Raw genomic sequence first — 17,368 nt, 5'->3', positions numbered from 1 at the left:
TCTCCTCTCCTCTCCTCTCCTCTCCTCTCCTCTCCTCTCCTCTCCCTCTCCTCTCCTCTCCTCTCCTCTCCTCTCCTCTCCTCTCCCTAACCCAAAATACAAGGACCTCTCCACTCCTCTCCCTAACCCAATATACAAGGACCTCTCCTCTCCCTAACCCAAAATACAAGGACCTCTCCTCTCCTCTCCCTAACCCAATATACAAGGACCTCTCCTCTCCTCTCCCTAACCCAATATACAAGGACCTCTGCTCTCCTCTCCCTAACCCAATATACAAGGACCTCTCCTCTCCCTAACCCAATATACAAGGACCTCTCCTCTCCTCTCCCTAACCCAATATACAAGGACCTCTCCTCTCCTCTCCTCTCTGTCCCTGTCCTCCCCCTCTCATCCTCCCTCCAGTAGGAAACTCCACATCAAGGCATCTGCATAATTAATAGAAGCAGATTAAATGGGAAATCTGCAGTTTCTTCATCCATTTTTGGACTTGTGTATTAATGAAATATACCCATTGATTGTTGAATGATATAACTTGTAAATGCCTGAGGAGCTTAGTTTAACAGTCACACTCCATCAGAACCCAAAATAGAAGCATGGTTACTCTATTGTTTGTAAAACATTGTAATTGTAAACAACACTGCATATCCTCAAAACATGTTTAAAACTAGCATTGTGATATCATGGATGGCCAGTCATTGAATCCTTGGCTCTGTCTAGGAGAGTGGTTACATTTCTCCAGCTCCATCCCTCAGCTGTTTACTGAAACAGGGGTGGGCGTAGGGTTTGGAATTGTTTCAACTGCTGATTACTGCTTTAAGGAGAATATTCCATAAATGTACACTCAAATCAGACCAAATCTCTGAGACAAAAGCCCCTGTCTGTAACACTGAGTGTGTCTGAAATGGCAACCTATTGTCTATATAGTGGACTACTGTTGACCAGGACCCATAGGGCTCTATATAGTGGACTACTGTTAACCAGGACCCATAGGGCTCTATATAGTGGACTACTGTTGACCAGGACCCATAGGGCTCTATATAGTGGACTACTGTTAACCAGGACCCATAGGGCTCTATATAGTGGACTACTGTTGACCAGGACCCATAGGGCTCTGTATAGTGGACACGGTGTCAGTTCAGAAACAAGCCCCTGTGTTAGCTGTTTGGATCAGGCTTAGAGGGTTACAGAAGGTTAGGGAGAGCAGTCTCTTATTCCCATATGAATGGAAGGTTTCCCTCCGTGTTCACAGGCTGCTTCACAAAGATGAAACAAAACAGTTCCACGAAAGCAGAGACAGAGGCTGAAATGTGTCCCCAATGGCACCCTATTCCCTATATAGTGCACTGCTGTTGACCAGGGCATGTAGGGATTAGGGTACCATTTGGGATGGAACCATTGACTGAGTCTGGCACACACATAACAGAAAGGCTGCTTTGAAAAGCAGATTCCTTTTCAGGCATTTACATGTTCCATTTTCCTGGACGGCAATCAAACAACAGAATCGCCTGAGTAGACTAGAGAGACTGTTTCTGTGAGAGAGTATTGAAGAGAGGGAGACACAAAGAGATGGCAGAGTATTGAATAGAGAAGGACATTAAAGAGAGGGAGACACAAAGAGATATCAGAGTATTGAATAGAGGAAGGACATTAAAGAGACGGAGAGAGAGAGATATCAGAGTATTGAATAGAGGAAGGACAATAAAGAGAGGGAGAGAGAGAGATATCAGAGTATTGAAAAGCGGAGGATACTAAAAAGAGGGAGAGAGAGACAGAGAGAGACAGCTTGGCTATTGGCTACAGAGAGAGACAGAGAGAGGCCGCTTGGCTAGAGGTTACAGAGAGAAACAAAGAGAGGCTACTTGGCTAGAGGCTACAGAGAGAGAGAGAGACATCTTGGCTAGAAGCTATAGAGAGAAACAGAGAGAGACAGCTTGGCTAGAGGTTACAGAGAGAGACAGAGAGAGACATCTTGGCTAGAAGCTATAGAGAGAGACAGAGAGAGACAGCTTGGCTAGAGGTTACAGAGAGAGACAGCTTGGCTAGAGGATACAGAGAGAGACAGCTTGGCTAGAAGTTACAGAGAGAGACAGCTTGGCTAGAGGATACAGAGAGAGACAGCTTGGCTAGAGGCTACAGAGAGAAACAGAGAGAGACAGCTTGGCTGGAGGCCACAGAGAGAGAGACAGAGACAGCTTAGCTAGAAGCTACAGAGAGAGACAGAGAGAGACAGCTAGGCTAGAGGCTACAGAGAGAGACAGAGAGAGAGAGACAGCTTGGCTAGAGGCTACAGAGAGAGACAGAGAGAGACAGCTTGGCTAGAGACTACAGAGAGAGACAGCTTGGCTAGAAGCTACAGAGAGAGACAGCTTGGCTATAGGCTACAGGGAGACAGCTTGGCTAGATATTAGATATCTACAGTAGTTAGAGCTTCTAAGGTAGTAAGAGATTCTACAGTAGTTAGAACTTCTACAGTAGTTAGAGCTTCTACGGTAGTTAGAGATCCTACAGAATTTAGAGATTCTACGGTAGTTAGAGGATCTACAGTAGAGAGACTAACCCAAAGCAGCAGATTGGAAGTGTAGTGGGAAGGAGAGAGGAGCGAGACTAACCCAAAGCAGCAGATTGGAAGTGTAGTGGGATGGAGAGAGGAGAAGGACTAACCCAAAGCAACAGATTGGAAGTGTAGTGGGATGGAGAGAGGAGAAGGACTAACCCAAAGCAGCAGATTGGAAGTGTAGTGAGATGGAGAGAGGAGAAGGACTAACCCAAAGCAGCAGATTGGAAGTGTAGTGGGATGGAGAGAGGAGAAGTACTAACCCAAAGCAGCAGATTGGAAGTGTAGTGGGATGGAGAGAGGAGAAGGACTAACCCAAAGCAGCAGATTGGAAGTGTAGTGGGAAGGAGAGAGGAGAGAGACTAACCCAAAGCAGCAGATTGGAAGTGTAGTGAGATGGAGAGAGGAGAAGGACTAACCCAAAGCAGCAGATTGGAAGTGTAGTGGGATGGAGAGAGGAGAAGTACTAACCCAAAGCAGCAGATTGGAAGTGTAGTGGGATGGAGAGAGGAGAAGGACTAACACAAAGCAGCAGATTGGAAGTGTAGTGGGATGGAGAGAGGAGAACGACTAACACAAAGCAGTTACAATATCAAACAGTGGCTGCAACACATATGCTCACGATCACACAGACGTTAATGTACATACACACACGACACACGACACACACACTCCCCTGTTTCTTACCTTCAAAAGTGCGTGCAGCGTCCACCAGGTGTGACCAGTCGAGTCCGGAGGCAGGGTCAGGGAGGGGCATGAGACCAGGGTCGTTGAACTTTGACCTGTCAGCCAGCGAGCCGTCAGAGAACCAGAACTCATCTCGAGAGAGAGAGAGAGAAGACAGGCAGGTCAGTGTCCAGTACAGACATGGTCTTTGACTTCAGGTAATTTGTAGATTAATCCAAATGAATTCACCTCTAGCACAGAACCAGAGAAAATGTCTAACAGGCCTTCCTGGAGAAGGCCCTTATAACCACTAACAGGAACAACTGTTCTGTCAACAAGATCACTAAATCTTGTATGAAAGACCAAACAAAACCCAGTGTCCTTGACTAGGAGCCATACCCAAGACCCAGTGTCCTTGGCTAGGAGCCGTACCCAAAACCCAGTGTCCTTGGCTAGGAGCCATACCCAAGACCCAGTGTCCTTGGCTAGGAGCTGTACCCAAGACCCAGTGTCCTTGGCTAGAAGCCGTACCCAAGACCCAGTGTCCGTGGCTAGGAGCCATACCCAAGACCCAGTGTCCTTGGCTAGGAGCCGTACCCAAGACCCAGTGTCCTTGGCTAGGAGCCATACCCAAGACCCAGTGTCCTTGTCTAGGAGCCGTACCCAAGACGCAGTGTCCTTGGCTAGGAGCCCTCCACAAGACCCAGTGTCCTTGGCTAGGGGCCGTACACTAGACCCAATGTCCTTGGCTAGGAGCCATATCCAAGACCCAGTGTTCTTGGCTAGGAGCCATACCCAAAACCCAGTGTCCTTGGCTAGGAGCCCTCCACAATACCCAGTGTCCTTGGCTAGGAGCCGTACACAAGACACAGTGTCCTTGGCTAGGAGCCGTACACAAGACACAATGTCCTTGGCTAGCAGCCATACCCAATACCCAGTGTCCTTGGCTAGGAGCCATACCCAAGACCCGGTGTCCTTGGCTAGGAGCCGTACCCAATACCCACTGTCCTTGGCTAGGAGCCATACCCAATACCCAGTTTCCTTGGCTAGGGGCCGTACCCAAGACCCAGTGTCCTTGGCTAGGAGCTGTACACTAGACCCAGTGTCCTTGGCTAGGAGCCGTACCCAAGACCAAGTGTCCTTGGCTAGGAGCCATACACAAGACCCAGTGTCCTTGGCTAGGAGCCGTACACTAGACCCAGTGTCCTTGGCTAGGAGACGTACACAAGACCAAGTGTCCTTGGCTAGGAGCCGTACCCAAGACCCAGTGTCCTTGGCTAGGAGCCGTACCCAAGACCAAGTGTCCTTGGCTAGGAGCCGTACCCAAGACCAAGTGTCCTTGGCTAGGAGCCGTACACAAGACACAGTGAGCAACACATCAGCCCCAGGTCAAAGGCCTGCTAAAAGAGTAGAGAGATGACACATTTCCAGTTACAGAGGACAGTAGTCTTTTCTGAGCTCTTATAACCTAACCACATATAGAAACACAGAACTAAAGCGTCAGAACATTATTGTCTTCCAGAACGAGGAAACATGCAAAACATTGTGTTAACTAGTCCTAATGGAATGTGAATGTATTAATCTTAAATATTCCCATTACAGCAGCTCTCCTCTGAAGAAGCTCTCTGAACGGCGATAAATGGCTTGTCACACTGGATGTCTTCATGTCTCAGTCAACAACCCCTTTCTTTCAATTTCAATTTCAATTTAAGGGGCTTTAATGTCGATGTTTACATCGCCAAAGCAAGCCAAAAAGATAAACAAAAGTGAAATAAACAAAATATATATATAATTAAACAGTACACTCACAAAAGTTCCAAAGGAATAGAGACATTTCAAATGTCATATTATGTCTATATACAGTGTTGTAACGATGTGAAAATAGTTAAAGTACAAAACGGAAAATAAAGAAACATAAATATGGGTTGTATTTACAATGGTGTTTGTTCTTCACTGATTGACCTTTTCTTGTGGCAACAGGTCACACATTTTGCTGCTGTGATGGCACACTGTTATTTCACCAAAATTGGGTTTGTTTTCTAATTCTTTGTGGATCTATGTAATCTGAGGGAAATATGTGTCTCTAATATGGTCATACATTTGGAAGGAGGTTAGGAAGTGCAGCTCAGTTTCCACCTCATTTTGTGGGCAGTGTGCACATAGCCTGTCTTATCTTGAGAGCCAGGTCTGCCTATGGCGGCCTTTCTCAATAGCAAGGCTATGCTTGCTGAGTCTGTACATAGTCAAAGCTTTCCTTAAATTTGGGTTAGTCACAGTGGTCATTTTTTCTGCCACTGTGCACTCTCTGTTTAGGGACAAATAACATTCAAGATTGCTCATTCTAGTTTTACTTTCCAATGTGTCAAGTAATTATCTTTTTGTTTTCTCATGATTTGGTTGGGTCTAATTGTGTTGCTGTCCTGGGGCTCTGTGGCGTCTGTTTGTGAACAGAGCCCCAGGACCAGCTTGCTTAGAGGAGTCTTCTCTATGTTAATCTCTCTGTAGGGGATGGATTTGTTATGGAAGGTTTGGGAATTACTTCCTTTTAGGTGGTTGTAGAATTTAACAACTTTTTTTCTGGATTTTGATAATCAGCAGGTATTGGTCTAATTCTGCTCTGCATTCATTAGGTTTTAGGTTGTACTATTTCCCTCCCTATCCTTTCACTTCCACCATATCTGCTTCTCTCTCTCTTCCCTCCTCTCCTCTCTCTCTCTTCCCTTCCCTTTTCTCTCTCTCTCTCTCTCTCTCTCTCTGACTCTCTCTTCCCTCCTCTCCTCTCTCTCCCTTGGTCACTATCTCTCCCTCTCTCTCTCTCTCTCTCTCTCTCTCTCTCTTTGTCTCTCTCTTGCTTGCTCTCTCCCTCTCTTTCAGCACTCTCCTTGACAGACAGGGAACGCAATACACAGGCTCTTATTTCATAGAGAAGGCTTTGAAAATGACAGGAAAGGGAGAGAGGGGAGAGCGAGAAATTTGAGTCTCTCAGACTCAGAGTGATCAACTATTTACCAAATTGGCAGGTTTTAGTGTGGGGGAGAAAGATAGAGAGAAGAGAGAGCTCGTAACAGCTACCCTTCACAACAATCAGGCATCCATCAGGCATGACAGTTACGAGAAGGCAACGGGAAAAGAGACAGCTGAGGGTGAAGGGAGAAGAACCAGCTAAGAGGGTGAATAGAAATGACTACCGCCCTGTAGCACTCACTTCCGTCACCATGAAGTGCTTTGAGAGACTAGTCAAGGACCATATCACCTCCACCCTACCTGACACCCTAGACCCACTCCAATTTGCTTACCGACCAAATAGGTCCACAGACGACGCAATCGCCATCACACTGCACACTGCCCTATCCCATCTGGACAAGAGGAATACCTAGGTAAGAATGCTGTTCATCGATTACAGCTCAGCATTTAACACCGTAGTACCCTCCAAACACATCATTAAGCTTGAGGCCCTGGGTCTCGACCCCGCCCTATGCAACTGGGTCCTGGACTTCCTGATGGGCCGCCCCTAGGTGGTGAGGGTAGGTAACAACATCTCCACCCCGCTGATCCTCAACACTGGGGCACCACAAGGGTGTGTTCCCAGCCCTCTCCTGTACTCCCTGTTCACCCACGACTGCGTGGCCATGCATGCATCCAACTCAATCATCAAGTTTGCAGACGACACAACAGTGGTAGGCTTGATTACCAACAATGACGAGACGGCCTACAGGGAGGAGGTGAGGGCCCTCGGAGTGTGGTGTCAGGAAAATAATCTTGCACACAATGTCAACAAAACAAAAGAGATGATCGTGGACTTCAGGAAACAGCAGAGGGAGCACCCCCATCCACATCGACGGGACAGTAGTGGAGAGGGTGGAGAGTTTTAAGTTCCTCGGCGTACACATCACGGACAAACTGAAATGGTTCACCCACACAGACAGCGTGGTGAAGAAGGCGCAACAGCGCCTCTTCAACCTCAGGAGGCTGAAGAAATTCGGCTTGTCACCAAAAACCCTCACAAACTTTTACAGACGCACAATCGAGAGCATCCTGTCGGGCTGTATCACCGCCTGCTATGGCAGCTGCTCCGCCCATAACCGGAAGGCTCTCCAGAGGGTAGTGAGGTCTGCACAACGCATCACCGGGTGCAAACTACCTGCCCTCCAGGACACCTACACCACCCAATGTCACAGGAAGGCCAAAAAGATCATTAAGGACATCAACCACCCGAGCCACTGCCTGTTCACCCCGCTATCATCCAGAAGGTGAGGTCAGTACAGGTGCATCAAAGCTGGAACTGAGAGACTGAAAAACAGCTTCTATCTCAAGGCCATCAGACTGTTAAACAGCCATCACTAACATTGAGTGGCTGCGGCCAACATACTGACTCAACTCAAGCCACTTTAATAATGGAAAAATGTATGTAATCAATTTATCACTTGCCACTTTATATTATTTATATTAGATAATGTTTACATAACCTACATTATTCATCTCATATGTATATACTGTACGCTATACCATCTACTGCATCTTGCCATCTTGATGTATTAGATGTATAACTAGCCACTTTAAACAATGCCATTTTATATCATGTTTTCATAACCTACATTACTCATCTCATATGTATATACTGTACTCCATACCATCTATTACATCTTGCCTATGCCGTTCGGCCATCACTCATTTATATATTTTTATGTACATATTCGTATTCATTCCTTTACACTTGTGTGTACAAGGTAGTTGTTGTGGAATTGGTCGATTACTTGTTAGATATTACTGCATGGTCGGAACTAGAAGCACAAGCATTTCGCTACACTCGCATTAACATCTGCTAACCATGTGTATGTGACAAATAAATTTGATTTGATTTAGAGAAGAACCAGCTAAGAGGGTGAAGAGAGAAGAACCAGCTAAGAGGGTGAAGAGAGAAGAAACAGCAAAGAGGGTGAAGAGAGAAGAACCAGCTAACAGGGTAAAGAGATAAGAACCAGCTAAGAGAGAAGAACCAGCAAAGAGGGTGAAGAGAGAAGAACCAGCTAAGAGGGCTAAGAGAGAATAACCAGCTAAGACGGTGAAGAGAGAAGAACCAGCTAAGAAGGTTAATAGAGAAGAACCAGCAAAGAGGGTGAAGAGAGAAGAACCAGCTAACAGGGTAAAGAGATAAGAACCAGCTAAGAGGGTAAAGAAAGAATAACCAGCTAAGAGGGTGAAGAGAGAAGAACCAGCTAAGAGGGTGATGAGAGAAGAACCAGCTAAGAAGGTTAATAGAGAAGAACCAGCTAAGAGGGTAAAGAGAGAAGAACCAGCTAAGAGGGTGAAGAGAGAACCAGCTAAGAGAGAAGAACCAGCAAAGAGGGTGAAGAGAGAAGAACCAACTAAGAGGGTGAAGAGAGAAGAACCAGCTAAGAGGGTAAAGAGAGAAGAACCAGCTAAAAGGGTTAAGAGAGAAGAACCAGCTAATAGGGTGAAAAGAGAAGAACCAGCTAAGAGGTTGAATAGAGAAGAACCAGCTAAGCGGGCGAAGAGAGAAGAACCCGATAAGAGGGTGAATAGAGAAGCACCAGCTAAGAGGGTGAAAAGAGAAGAACCAGCTAAGAGGGTGAATAGAGAAGAACCAGCTAAGGTGAAGAGAGAAGAACCAGCTGAGAGAAGAACCAGCTAAGAGGGTGAAGAGAGAAGAACCAGCTAAGAGGGCTAAGAGAGAAGAACCAGCTAAGAGGGCGAACAGAGAAGAACCAGCTAAGAGGGTGACTAGAGAAGAACCAGCTAAGAGGGTGAACAGCAGCACTTCAAAGACATTCTCTTTATCTCAACAGAGCACTGAATACCAATATGGAAATGAAACCGAGGAAGGGAGAGGAGAGACAGACAGGGTCTGACAGGTGAACAGGACATTCTGTATGACTGCCAGTGTAGCTGTCCTAATGAGGCTTGACCATGTTCACGTCAGAGACCTCCTCCTCTCAGCTGGTCAGTGTAGTCTAGTTAGGACACGTCTCTCCAACTCATACATTTTCAGATGGCCTGGTGCTCTTTCAGTGTGAGTGCTTTTAAAGCTTTCAGTCTCAGCGAGGGAGCTTTAGCTGGCTGTGACAGGTCTTAATGCACACTTAATGACAGACACACTAGCTACATCTCCATTGTGTGTGTGCGTGTGTGTGGATGTGTTTGTGCAACACTTACTCCTGAGGTTGGAGCCCCCCTGTCCTGGCATGCGTGGTGGCAGGGTGGCGTGATAGGGTGGAGTGGTGGAGAACAGAATGTCATTGGGCAGCGCCTGGTCCAGCATGGAACTATGGGAGGAGGCGTAGGACGAGCCCTTCCTGTTGCTGCTACACACACTCTCGTCTGATAGGGTACGGTACAGGGAGCGCCGTGGTGATAGGCTGCCCGTCGCAGACATCTGGGGAGGGGGGGGGGGCAGAACACATCAACACACATTCACAACAAGAGCAGATGACCATCTGTTCCTTCCCAGCTAACAACAAATTCCCAGAAATGTAGAGAACGTTCCCTTAATCTTTTGGTCCATTTTTAACGTTAAACATCAGTAATATTTTCACACAACCTATCTTATCCTATGTCTAGATAAACAATAATGACAAACTCACGCTTCTCAGATTTATGCGCAGGCGCAAAAAAATGAAGTGATGACATGTCAACTTCCTTGCATTCTAATTTGCTCTCTGTTTATCATAGACGCTTCAAACAACTTTATAAAGATCGTTGACATCTAGTGGAAGCCGTAGGTGTTGCGAAATGAATCCTTTCTCACTATGGTATCTATAAAACAATGACACTAAATAGTACAGTCACAAAATTTTTTTTTTATCTATTTTTCACAGGTTTTTGCCTGCAATATGAGTTTTGTTATACTTACAGACACCATTCAAACTGTTTTAGAAAATTCAGAGTGTTTTCTATCCGAATGTGTTAATAATATGCATATCCTAGCTTCTGAGTTGGTGTAGGAGGCAGTTAAAAATGGGCACACAGACAGAGAAGAGCTCCAACTTCTTAATCATAGCCTCAATTTTGTCACGCACATTGAATATAGTTGTGGAGAGTCCCTGTAATCCTAGATTCAGATCATTCAGGCGAGAAAAAACATCACCCAGATAGGCCAGTCGTGTGAGAAACTCATCATCATGCAACCGGTCGGACAAGTGAAAATCAGTAAAGAAAACTATAAGCTCGTCTCTCAATTAAAAAAAAAAAACGTGTCAATACTTTGCCCCTTGATAACCAGAGCACTTCTGTATGTTGTAAAAGCGTTACATGGTCGCTGCCCATATCATTGCATAGTTCAGAAAATACACGAGAGTTCAGGGGCTTTGCTTTAACAAAGTTAACAATTTTAGTGTCCAAAATGTCTTTCAAGCTGTCAGGCATTCCCTTGGGAGCAAGAGCCTCTCGGTGGATGCCACAGTGAACCCAAGTGGCGTCGGGAGCAACTGCTTGCATGCGCGTTACGACTCCACAATGTCTCCCTGTCATGGCTTTTGACCCATCAGTACAGATGCCAACATGAGCGGCAGCTACGTTTAGCTACATACGGACCGTTAGTGGAATTCCAACGATAGAGAAAGAGTGAAACGGAAAAACCTCACCCAAATGTATAGCCCCGTTGGAAAATATAAATGGATTGTTTGAAAATGTGAATTAAAATGTATTTTTGTGATTCACATGTTTATTTGGCGTACCCCAGTTTGTGAATACAATTCATGATGGTAAATGCCCATTTTAATACATTGCAAACGGACAGTGTACATTTGTACATTTCCAATTTATTTAATGAGGGATTTACCATCACCAAATGGACAGGCTGAAATCAACACCAATGAGCGAATGAGAGGAACCACTATCACTACTAGGCCGTCCCGAGTTCAACGAGCCAGACAACTGGGCATTTCAGCAATATATAACAGAATGTCCAATTCGTGATGGTAAATGCCCATTATAATGTATTGCTTATGGACAGTGTCCAATGCACATAATACATTGCCAGTCCATGTTATACAGCAGTTGGACAGTGTCCATTGCCAATATATTGCAATTGGATAGTGTCCATTACACATATGCTATATTGTCAGTGTGAACAAGTTGCAAGTTGACAGTGTCCATTGCATATCCATAAGGAGTTCCCATTCCGAAGTGGACATGCTGAATCAACACCAACGAGAAATTCTGACTTCCTATGATCAAACATAACAAATAGACCTTCTAGGTTGATTCAGGGCTAAACATAGTGATATATATCATTTGTTCAGTGTATAGGTAAACCATCTCACCTTCCTCCGTCCGTCCTCCCCTGGGCCACTCTCCTCCAGCATCATCTTTAGGTACTCTTCTTTAGACAGCTTCTCCAGAGCCTTGGCCTCTCTCTCCCTCTCTGCTGCCTGGCGACACGCTGCCTCCTGGAGGTACAACTGCCTGCAAGAGACACACAAAACAGAACAGAGAGTCTGGTTAGAGACCAGCCAGGAGAACCCTGTGTAAGGGACAGGAGGAGTGGGAGAGGGGATGAGGGAGTGGAGGAAGGCCTTTTGATAACCCAGCTTTGGTCAAAGAGAAAAAGGATCAGAGAGGTAGCCAAGCTGTTTATACAAAACTGTTGGTCAGTCCCAATCAGGGCCTTCAGGGGCAGCAACAGGCAACATCTTAGCATGGCAACGCCACCAGGTGCTTTTCTGAATCATGCTGAAGATATTTGTCAGTGGGAGGAGAGGTGTGGGATTAGGAAAGGGAGAGATGCATGCTGTGAAGGAAGAAGCCAAGCTCTGTTTAAGTGAGGGTGCAACTGGGAGTAGGGAGGGACAAAAAGGTTTTATGACACAGAGACAAAGAAAGAGGGGGAACAATATTTTATTGTGGTTACAGTACAATAGAGAGGTACAGAAACAAAGAAACATGCAGGCAGCAGGAGAAGACAGAGAGGTCAGACCACAGGGTTGGAGTCAGACCACAGGGTTGGAGTCAGACCACAGGGTTGGAGTCAGACCACAGTCAGGAGACAAGTTAAGAGAGTCTGGTTAACCACAAGGTCAAGGGTCAGACCATAGGGAGGAGGTGATAGAGGAGGAGGAGGACAGGGAGGAGGAGATAGAGGAGGAGGACAGGGAGGAGGTGATGGAAGAGGAGGAGGACAGGGAGGAGGTGATGGAGGAGGAGGAAGACAGGGAGGAGGTGATAGAGGAGGAGGAGGACAGGGAAGAGGTGATAGAGGAGGAGGAGGATAGGGAGGAGGTGATAGAGGAGGAGGAGGATAGGGAGGAGGAGATAGAGGAGGAGGAGGATAGGGAGGAGGAGATAGAGGAGGAGGAGGACAGAGAGGAGGTGATACAGGACAGGGAGGAGGTGAAAGAGGAGGAGGAGGACAGGGAAGAGGTGATAGAGGAGGAGGAGGATAGGGAGGAGGTGATAGAGGAGGAGGAGGATAGGGAGGAGATAGAGGAGGAGGAGGATAGGGAGGAGGAGATAGAGGAGGAGGAGGACAGAGAGGAGGTGATAGAGGACAGGGAGGAGGTGAAAGAGGAGGAGGAGGACAGGGAGGAGGTGATGGAGGAGGACAGGGAGGAGGTGATAGAGGAGGAGGAAGATAGGGAGGAGGTGATAGAGGAGGAGGAAGACAGGGAGGAGGTGATAGAGGAGGAGGAGGACAGGGAGGAGGTGATAGAGGAGGAGGAGGATAGGGAGGAGGTGATAGAGGAGGAGGAGGAGGATAGGGAGGAGGTGATAGAGAAGGAGGAGGATAGGGAGGAGGTGATAGAGGAGGAGGACAGGGAGGAGGAGATAGAGGAGGAGGAAGACAGGGAGGAGGTGATAGAGGAGGAGGACAGGGAGGAGGAGATAGAGGAGGAGGAGGACAGGGAGGAGGAGATGGAGGACAGCAAGGAGGTGATAGAGGAGGAGGAGGACAGGGAGGAGGAGATGGAGGACAGTGAGGAGGAGATGGAGGAGGAGGAGGACAGTGAGGAGGTGAAAGAGGAGGAGGAGGAGGACAGTGAGGAGGTGATAGAGGACAGGGAGGAGGTGAAAGAGGAGGAGGAGGACAGGGAGGAGGTGATAGAGGACAGTGAGGAGGAGATAGAGGAGGAGGAGGAGGAGGACAGTGATAGCCCTGGCTGGTGTGTCCCTGATGCGTTGACAGCATGTTATGCCGGTGTTGAGGGGGGAACGCATGAGGTAGAGGGGGAGTGAGGGGGAAGGGAGAGGGGGAAGAGGTGATAGAGGAGGAGGAGGATAGGGAGGAGGTGATAGAGGAGGAGGAGGATAGGGAGGAGATAGAGGAGGAGGAGGATAGGGAGGAGGAGATAGAGGAGGAGGAGGACAGAGAGGAGGTGATAGAGGACAGGGAGGAGGTGAAAGAGGAGGAGGAGGACAGGGAGGAGGTGATGGAGGAGGACAGGGAGGAGGTGATAGAGGAGGAGGAAGATAGGGAGGAGGTGATAGAGGAGGAGGAAGACAGGGAGGAGGTGATAGAGGAGGAGGAGGACAGGGAGGAGGTGATAGAGGAGGAGGAGGATAGGGAGGAGGTGATAGAGGAGGAGGAGGACAGGGAGGAGGAGATAGAGGAGGAGGACAGGGAGGAGGTGATGGAAGAGGAGGAGGACAGGGAGGAGGTGATGGAGGAGGAGGAGGACAGGGAGGAGGTGATAGAGGAGGAGGAGGACAGGGAAGAGGTGATAGAGGAGGAGGAGGATAGGGAGGAGGTGAGAGGGGGAAGAGGTGATAGAGGAGGAGGAGGATAGGGAGGAGGTGATAGAGGAGGAGGAGGATAGGGAGGAGGAGATAGAGGAGGAGGAGGACAGAGAGGAGGTGATAGAGGACAGGGAGGAGGTGAAAGAGGAGGAGGAGGACAGGGAGGAGGTGATGGAGGAGGACAGGGAGGAGGTGATAGAGGAGGAGGAGGATAGGGAGGAGGAGATAGAGGAGGAGGATAGGGAGGAGGAGATAGAGGAGGAGGAGGACAGAGAGGAGGTGATACAGGACAGGGAGGAGGTGAAAGAGGAGGAGGAGGACAGGGAAGAGGTGATAGAGGAGGAGGAGGATAGGGAGGAGGTGATAGAGGAGGAGGAGGATAGGGAGGAGATAGAGGAGGAGGAGGATAGGGAGGAGGAGATAGAGGAGGAGGAGGACAGAGAGGAGGTGATAGAGGACAGGGAGGAGGTGAAAGAGGAGGAGGAGGACAGGGAGGAGGTGATGGAGGAGGACAGGGAGGAGGTGATAGAGGAGGAGGAAGATAGGGAGGAGGTGATAGAGGAGGAGGAAGACAGGGAGGAGGTGATAGAGGAGGAGGAGGACAGGGAGGAGGTGATAGAGGAGGAGGAGGATAGGGAGGAGGTGATAGAGGAGGAGGAGGATAGGGAGGAGGAGATAGAGGAGGAGGAGGACAGAGAGGAGGTGATAGAGGACAGGGAGGAGGTGAAAGAGGAGGAGGAGGACAGGGAGGAGGTGATGGAGGAGGACAGGGAGGAGGTGATAGAGGAGGAGGAGGATAGGGAGGAGGAGATAGAGGAGGAGGATAGGGAGGAGGAGATAGAGGAGGAGGAGGACAGAGAGGAGGTGATACAGGACAGGGAGGAGGTGAAAGAGGAGGAGGAGGACAGGGAAGAGGTGATAGAGGAGGAGGAGGATAGGGAGGAGGTGATAGAGGAGGAGGAGGATAGGGAGGAGATAGAGGAGGAGGAGGATAGGGAGGAGGAGATAGAGGAGGAGGAGGACAGAGAGGAGGTGATAGAGGACAGGGAGGAGGTGAAAGAGGAGGAGGAGGACAGGGAGGAGGTGATGGAGGAGGACAGGGAGGAGGTGATAGAGGAGGAGGAAGATAGGGAGGAGGTGATAGAGGAGGAGGAAGACAGGGAGGAGGTGATAGAGGAGGAGGAGGACAGGGAGGAGGTGATAGAGGAGGAGGAGGATAGGGAGGAGGTGATAGAGGAGGAGGAGGAGGATAGGGAGGAGGTGATAGAGAAGGAGGAGGATAGGGAGGAGGTGATAGAGGAGGAGGACAGGGAGGAGGAGATAGAGGAGGAGGAAGACAGGGAGGAGGTGATAGAGGAGGAGGACAGGGAGGAGGAGATAGAGGAGGAGGAGGACAGGGAGGAGGAGATGGAGGACAGCAAGGAGGTGATAGAGGAGGAGGAGGACAGGGAGGAGGAGATGGAGGACAGTGAGGAGGAGATGGAGGAGGAGGAGGACAGTGAGGAGGTGAAAGAGGAGGAGGAGGAGGACAGTGAGGAGGTGATAGAGGACAGGGAGGAGGTGAAAGAGGAGGAGGAGGACAGGGAGGAGGTGATAGAGGACAGTGAGGAGGAGATAGAGGAGGAGGAGGAGGAGGACAGTGATAGCCCTGGCTGGTGTGTCCCTGATGCGTTGACAGCATGTTATGCCGGTGTTGAGGGGGGAACGCATGAGGTAGAGGGGGAGTGAGGGGGAAGGGAGAGGGGGAAGGTAGAGGGGGAGTGAAGGGGGAGGTAGAGGGAGAGTGAAGGGGGAGGTAGAGGGGGAGTGAAGGGGGAAGGTAGAGGGGGAGTGAGGGGGAAGGTAGAGAGGGAGTGAAGGGGGAGAGAGAGGGGAAGTGAAGGGGGAAGGTAGAAGGGGAGTGAGGGGGAAGGTTAGAGGGGGAGTGAAGGGGGAAGGGAGAGGGGGAGGGGGAGTGAGGGGGAAGGAAGAGGGGGAGTGAGGGGGAAGGGAGAGGGGGAGTGAGCGAGAAGGGAGAGGGGGAGTGAGTGGGTGTGAAGGGGAAGGGAGAGTGAGGGGGAAGGTTTAAGGAGAGTGAGGGGGGAGGTAGAGGGGGAGTGAGGGGGAAGGTAGAGGGTGTGTGAGGGGGAAGGGAGAGGGAGAGTGAGGGGGAAGGGAGAGGGGGAGTGAGGGGGAAGGGAGATGGAGAGTGAGGGGGAGGTAGAGGGGGAGTGAGGGGGAAGGTAGAGGGGGTGTGAGGGGGAAGGGAGAGGGAGAGTGAGGGGGAGTGAGGGGGAAGGGAGATGGGTAGTGAGGGGGAAGGGAGAGTGAGGGGGAAGGGAGAGTGAGGGGGAAGGGAGAGTGAGGGGAAGGTTTAAGGAGAGTGAGGGGGAAGGTAGAGGGGGAGTGAGGGGGAAGGGAGAGTGAGGGGGGAGGTTTAAGGAGAGTGAGGGGGGAGTGAGGGGGAAGGGAGAGGGAGAGTGAGGGGGAAGGGAGAGGGGGAGTGAGGGGGAAGGGAGAGGGGGAGTGAGGGGAAGGGAGATGGAGAGTTAGGGGGAAGGGAGAGGGGGCGTGAGGGGGAGGGGAGAGTGAGGGGGAAGGTTGAGGGGGTGTGAGGGGAAAGGGAGAGAGGTAGTGAGGGGGAAGGGAGAGGGAGAGTGAGGGGGAGTGAGGGGAAGGGAGATGGAGAGTTGCCATGGAGAGAGGAGTGGGCTGAAGGAGAGAGGAGAGGATAGTCGAAAATGGATGGGCTTAAACCTGCCATGGAGAGAGGAGAGGGCTGAAGGAGAGATGAGAGGATGGGGGAAAGTGAAGGAAAATGGATGGACTTAAACCTGCCATGGAGAGAGGAGAGGGCTGAACGAGAGAGGAGAGGATCGGGGGAAAATGGATGGACTTTAACCTGCCATGGAGAGAGGAGTGGGCTGAAGGAGAGAGGAGAGGATGGGGGAAAGTGGAGGAAAATGGATGGACTTTAACCTGCCATGGAGGGAGGAGTGGAAGGAGACTGAGAGTGAACAGTGGAGGGCATTAAACCTGTAATGAGGGTAGATAGACTCTAAGACAGGAGTGGGCGTTGGCAATCACATACTGGGGAGACTGTGTACAGGGAGGGGGTAGCTTGTACCTAGAGCGCTCAGACAGCGTTTTAAGGAGGAAAGCTAACAAGCCCTCTGCTCCTCTGGGACAAGCAGCATTAATAAAAGGAACAAGCAGCATTAATAAAAGGAACAAGCAGCAGAAAGAAGAACAGAAAAAAGACAGGTGTTGGTATACGGTTGTAACATAGTTAGCAGTATACAGTACTAAAGAAACATAACACTGAAGGGGAAAAGAAAAACGTCATTGTGTTAAGAGTTGGACAATACCTGTGAACAACATGAGGACATATATAAGGAGGTAGGTTACAGACAAACAAATAAAACCATATGGGTCTCAAATAAGACCCTATTTCCTTCTTAGTGCACTACAGAACTT

General features: G+C 49.2%; 1 protein-coding gene across 1 annotated transcript in view; it reads right to left on the bottom strand.

The window, feature by feature from the left end:
* The window catches only part of sipa1l2a (signal-induced proliferation-associated 1like 2, genome duplicate a), a 735,281-nt gene that overhangs the window by 11,952 nt on the left and 705,961 nt on the right, over positions 1–17,368 (bottom strand). The window contains exons 18-20 of the mRNA XM_082965719.1: positions 11,503–11,644; positions 9,395–9,614; positions 3,242–3,373 (exon numbers count right to left, since the gene is read on the bottom strand). Of these exons, the coding sequence (XP_082821845.1) occupies positions 3,242–3,373; positions 9,395–9,614; positions 11,503–11,644 (494 nt within the window). The remainder of the gene's footprint in view (positions 1–3,241; positions 3,374–9,394; positions 9,615–11,502; positions 11,645–17,368) is intronic.

This window comes from Salmo salar, chromosome 19 (genome assembly GCF_965601325.2).
Source record: "Salmo salar chromosome 19, fSalSal1, whole genome shotgun sequence".
Taxonomy (NCBI): Eukaryota; Metazoa; Chordata; class Actinopteri; order Salmoniformes; family Salmonidae; genus Salmo; species Salmo salar.
Note: the sequence above shows the minus strand (reverse complement) of the source record. Positions and strands in the feature narration are given on the sequence as shown.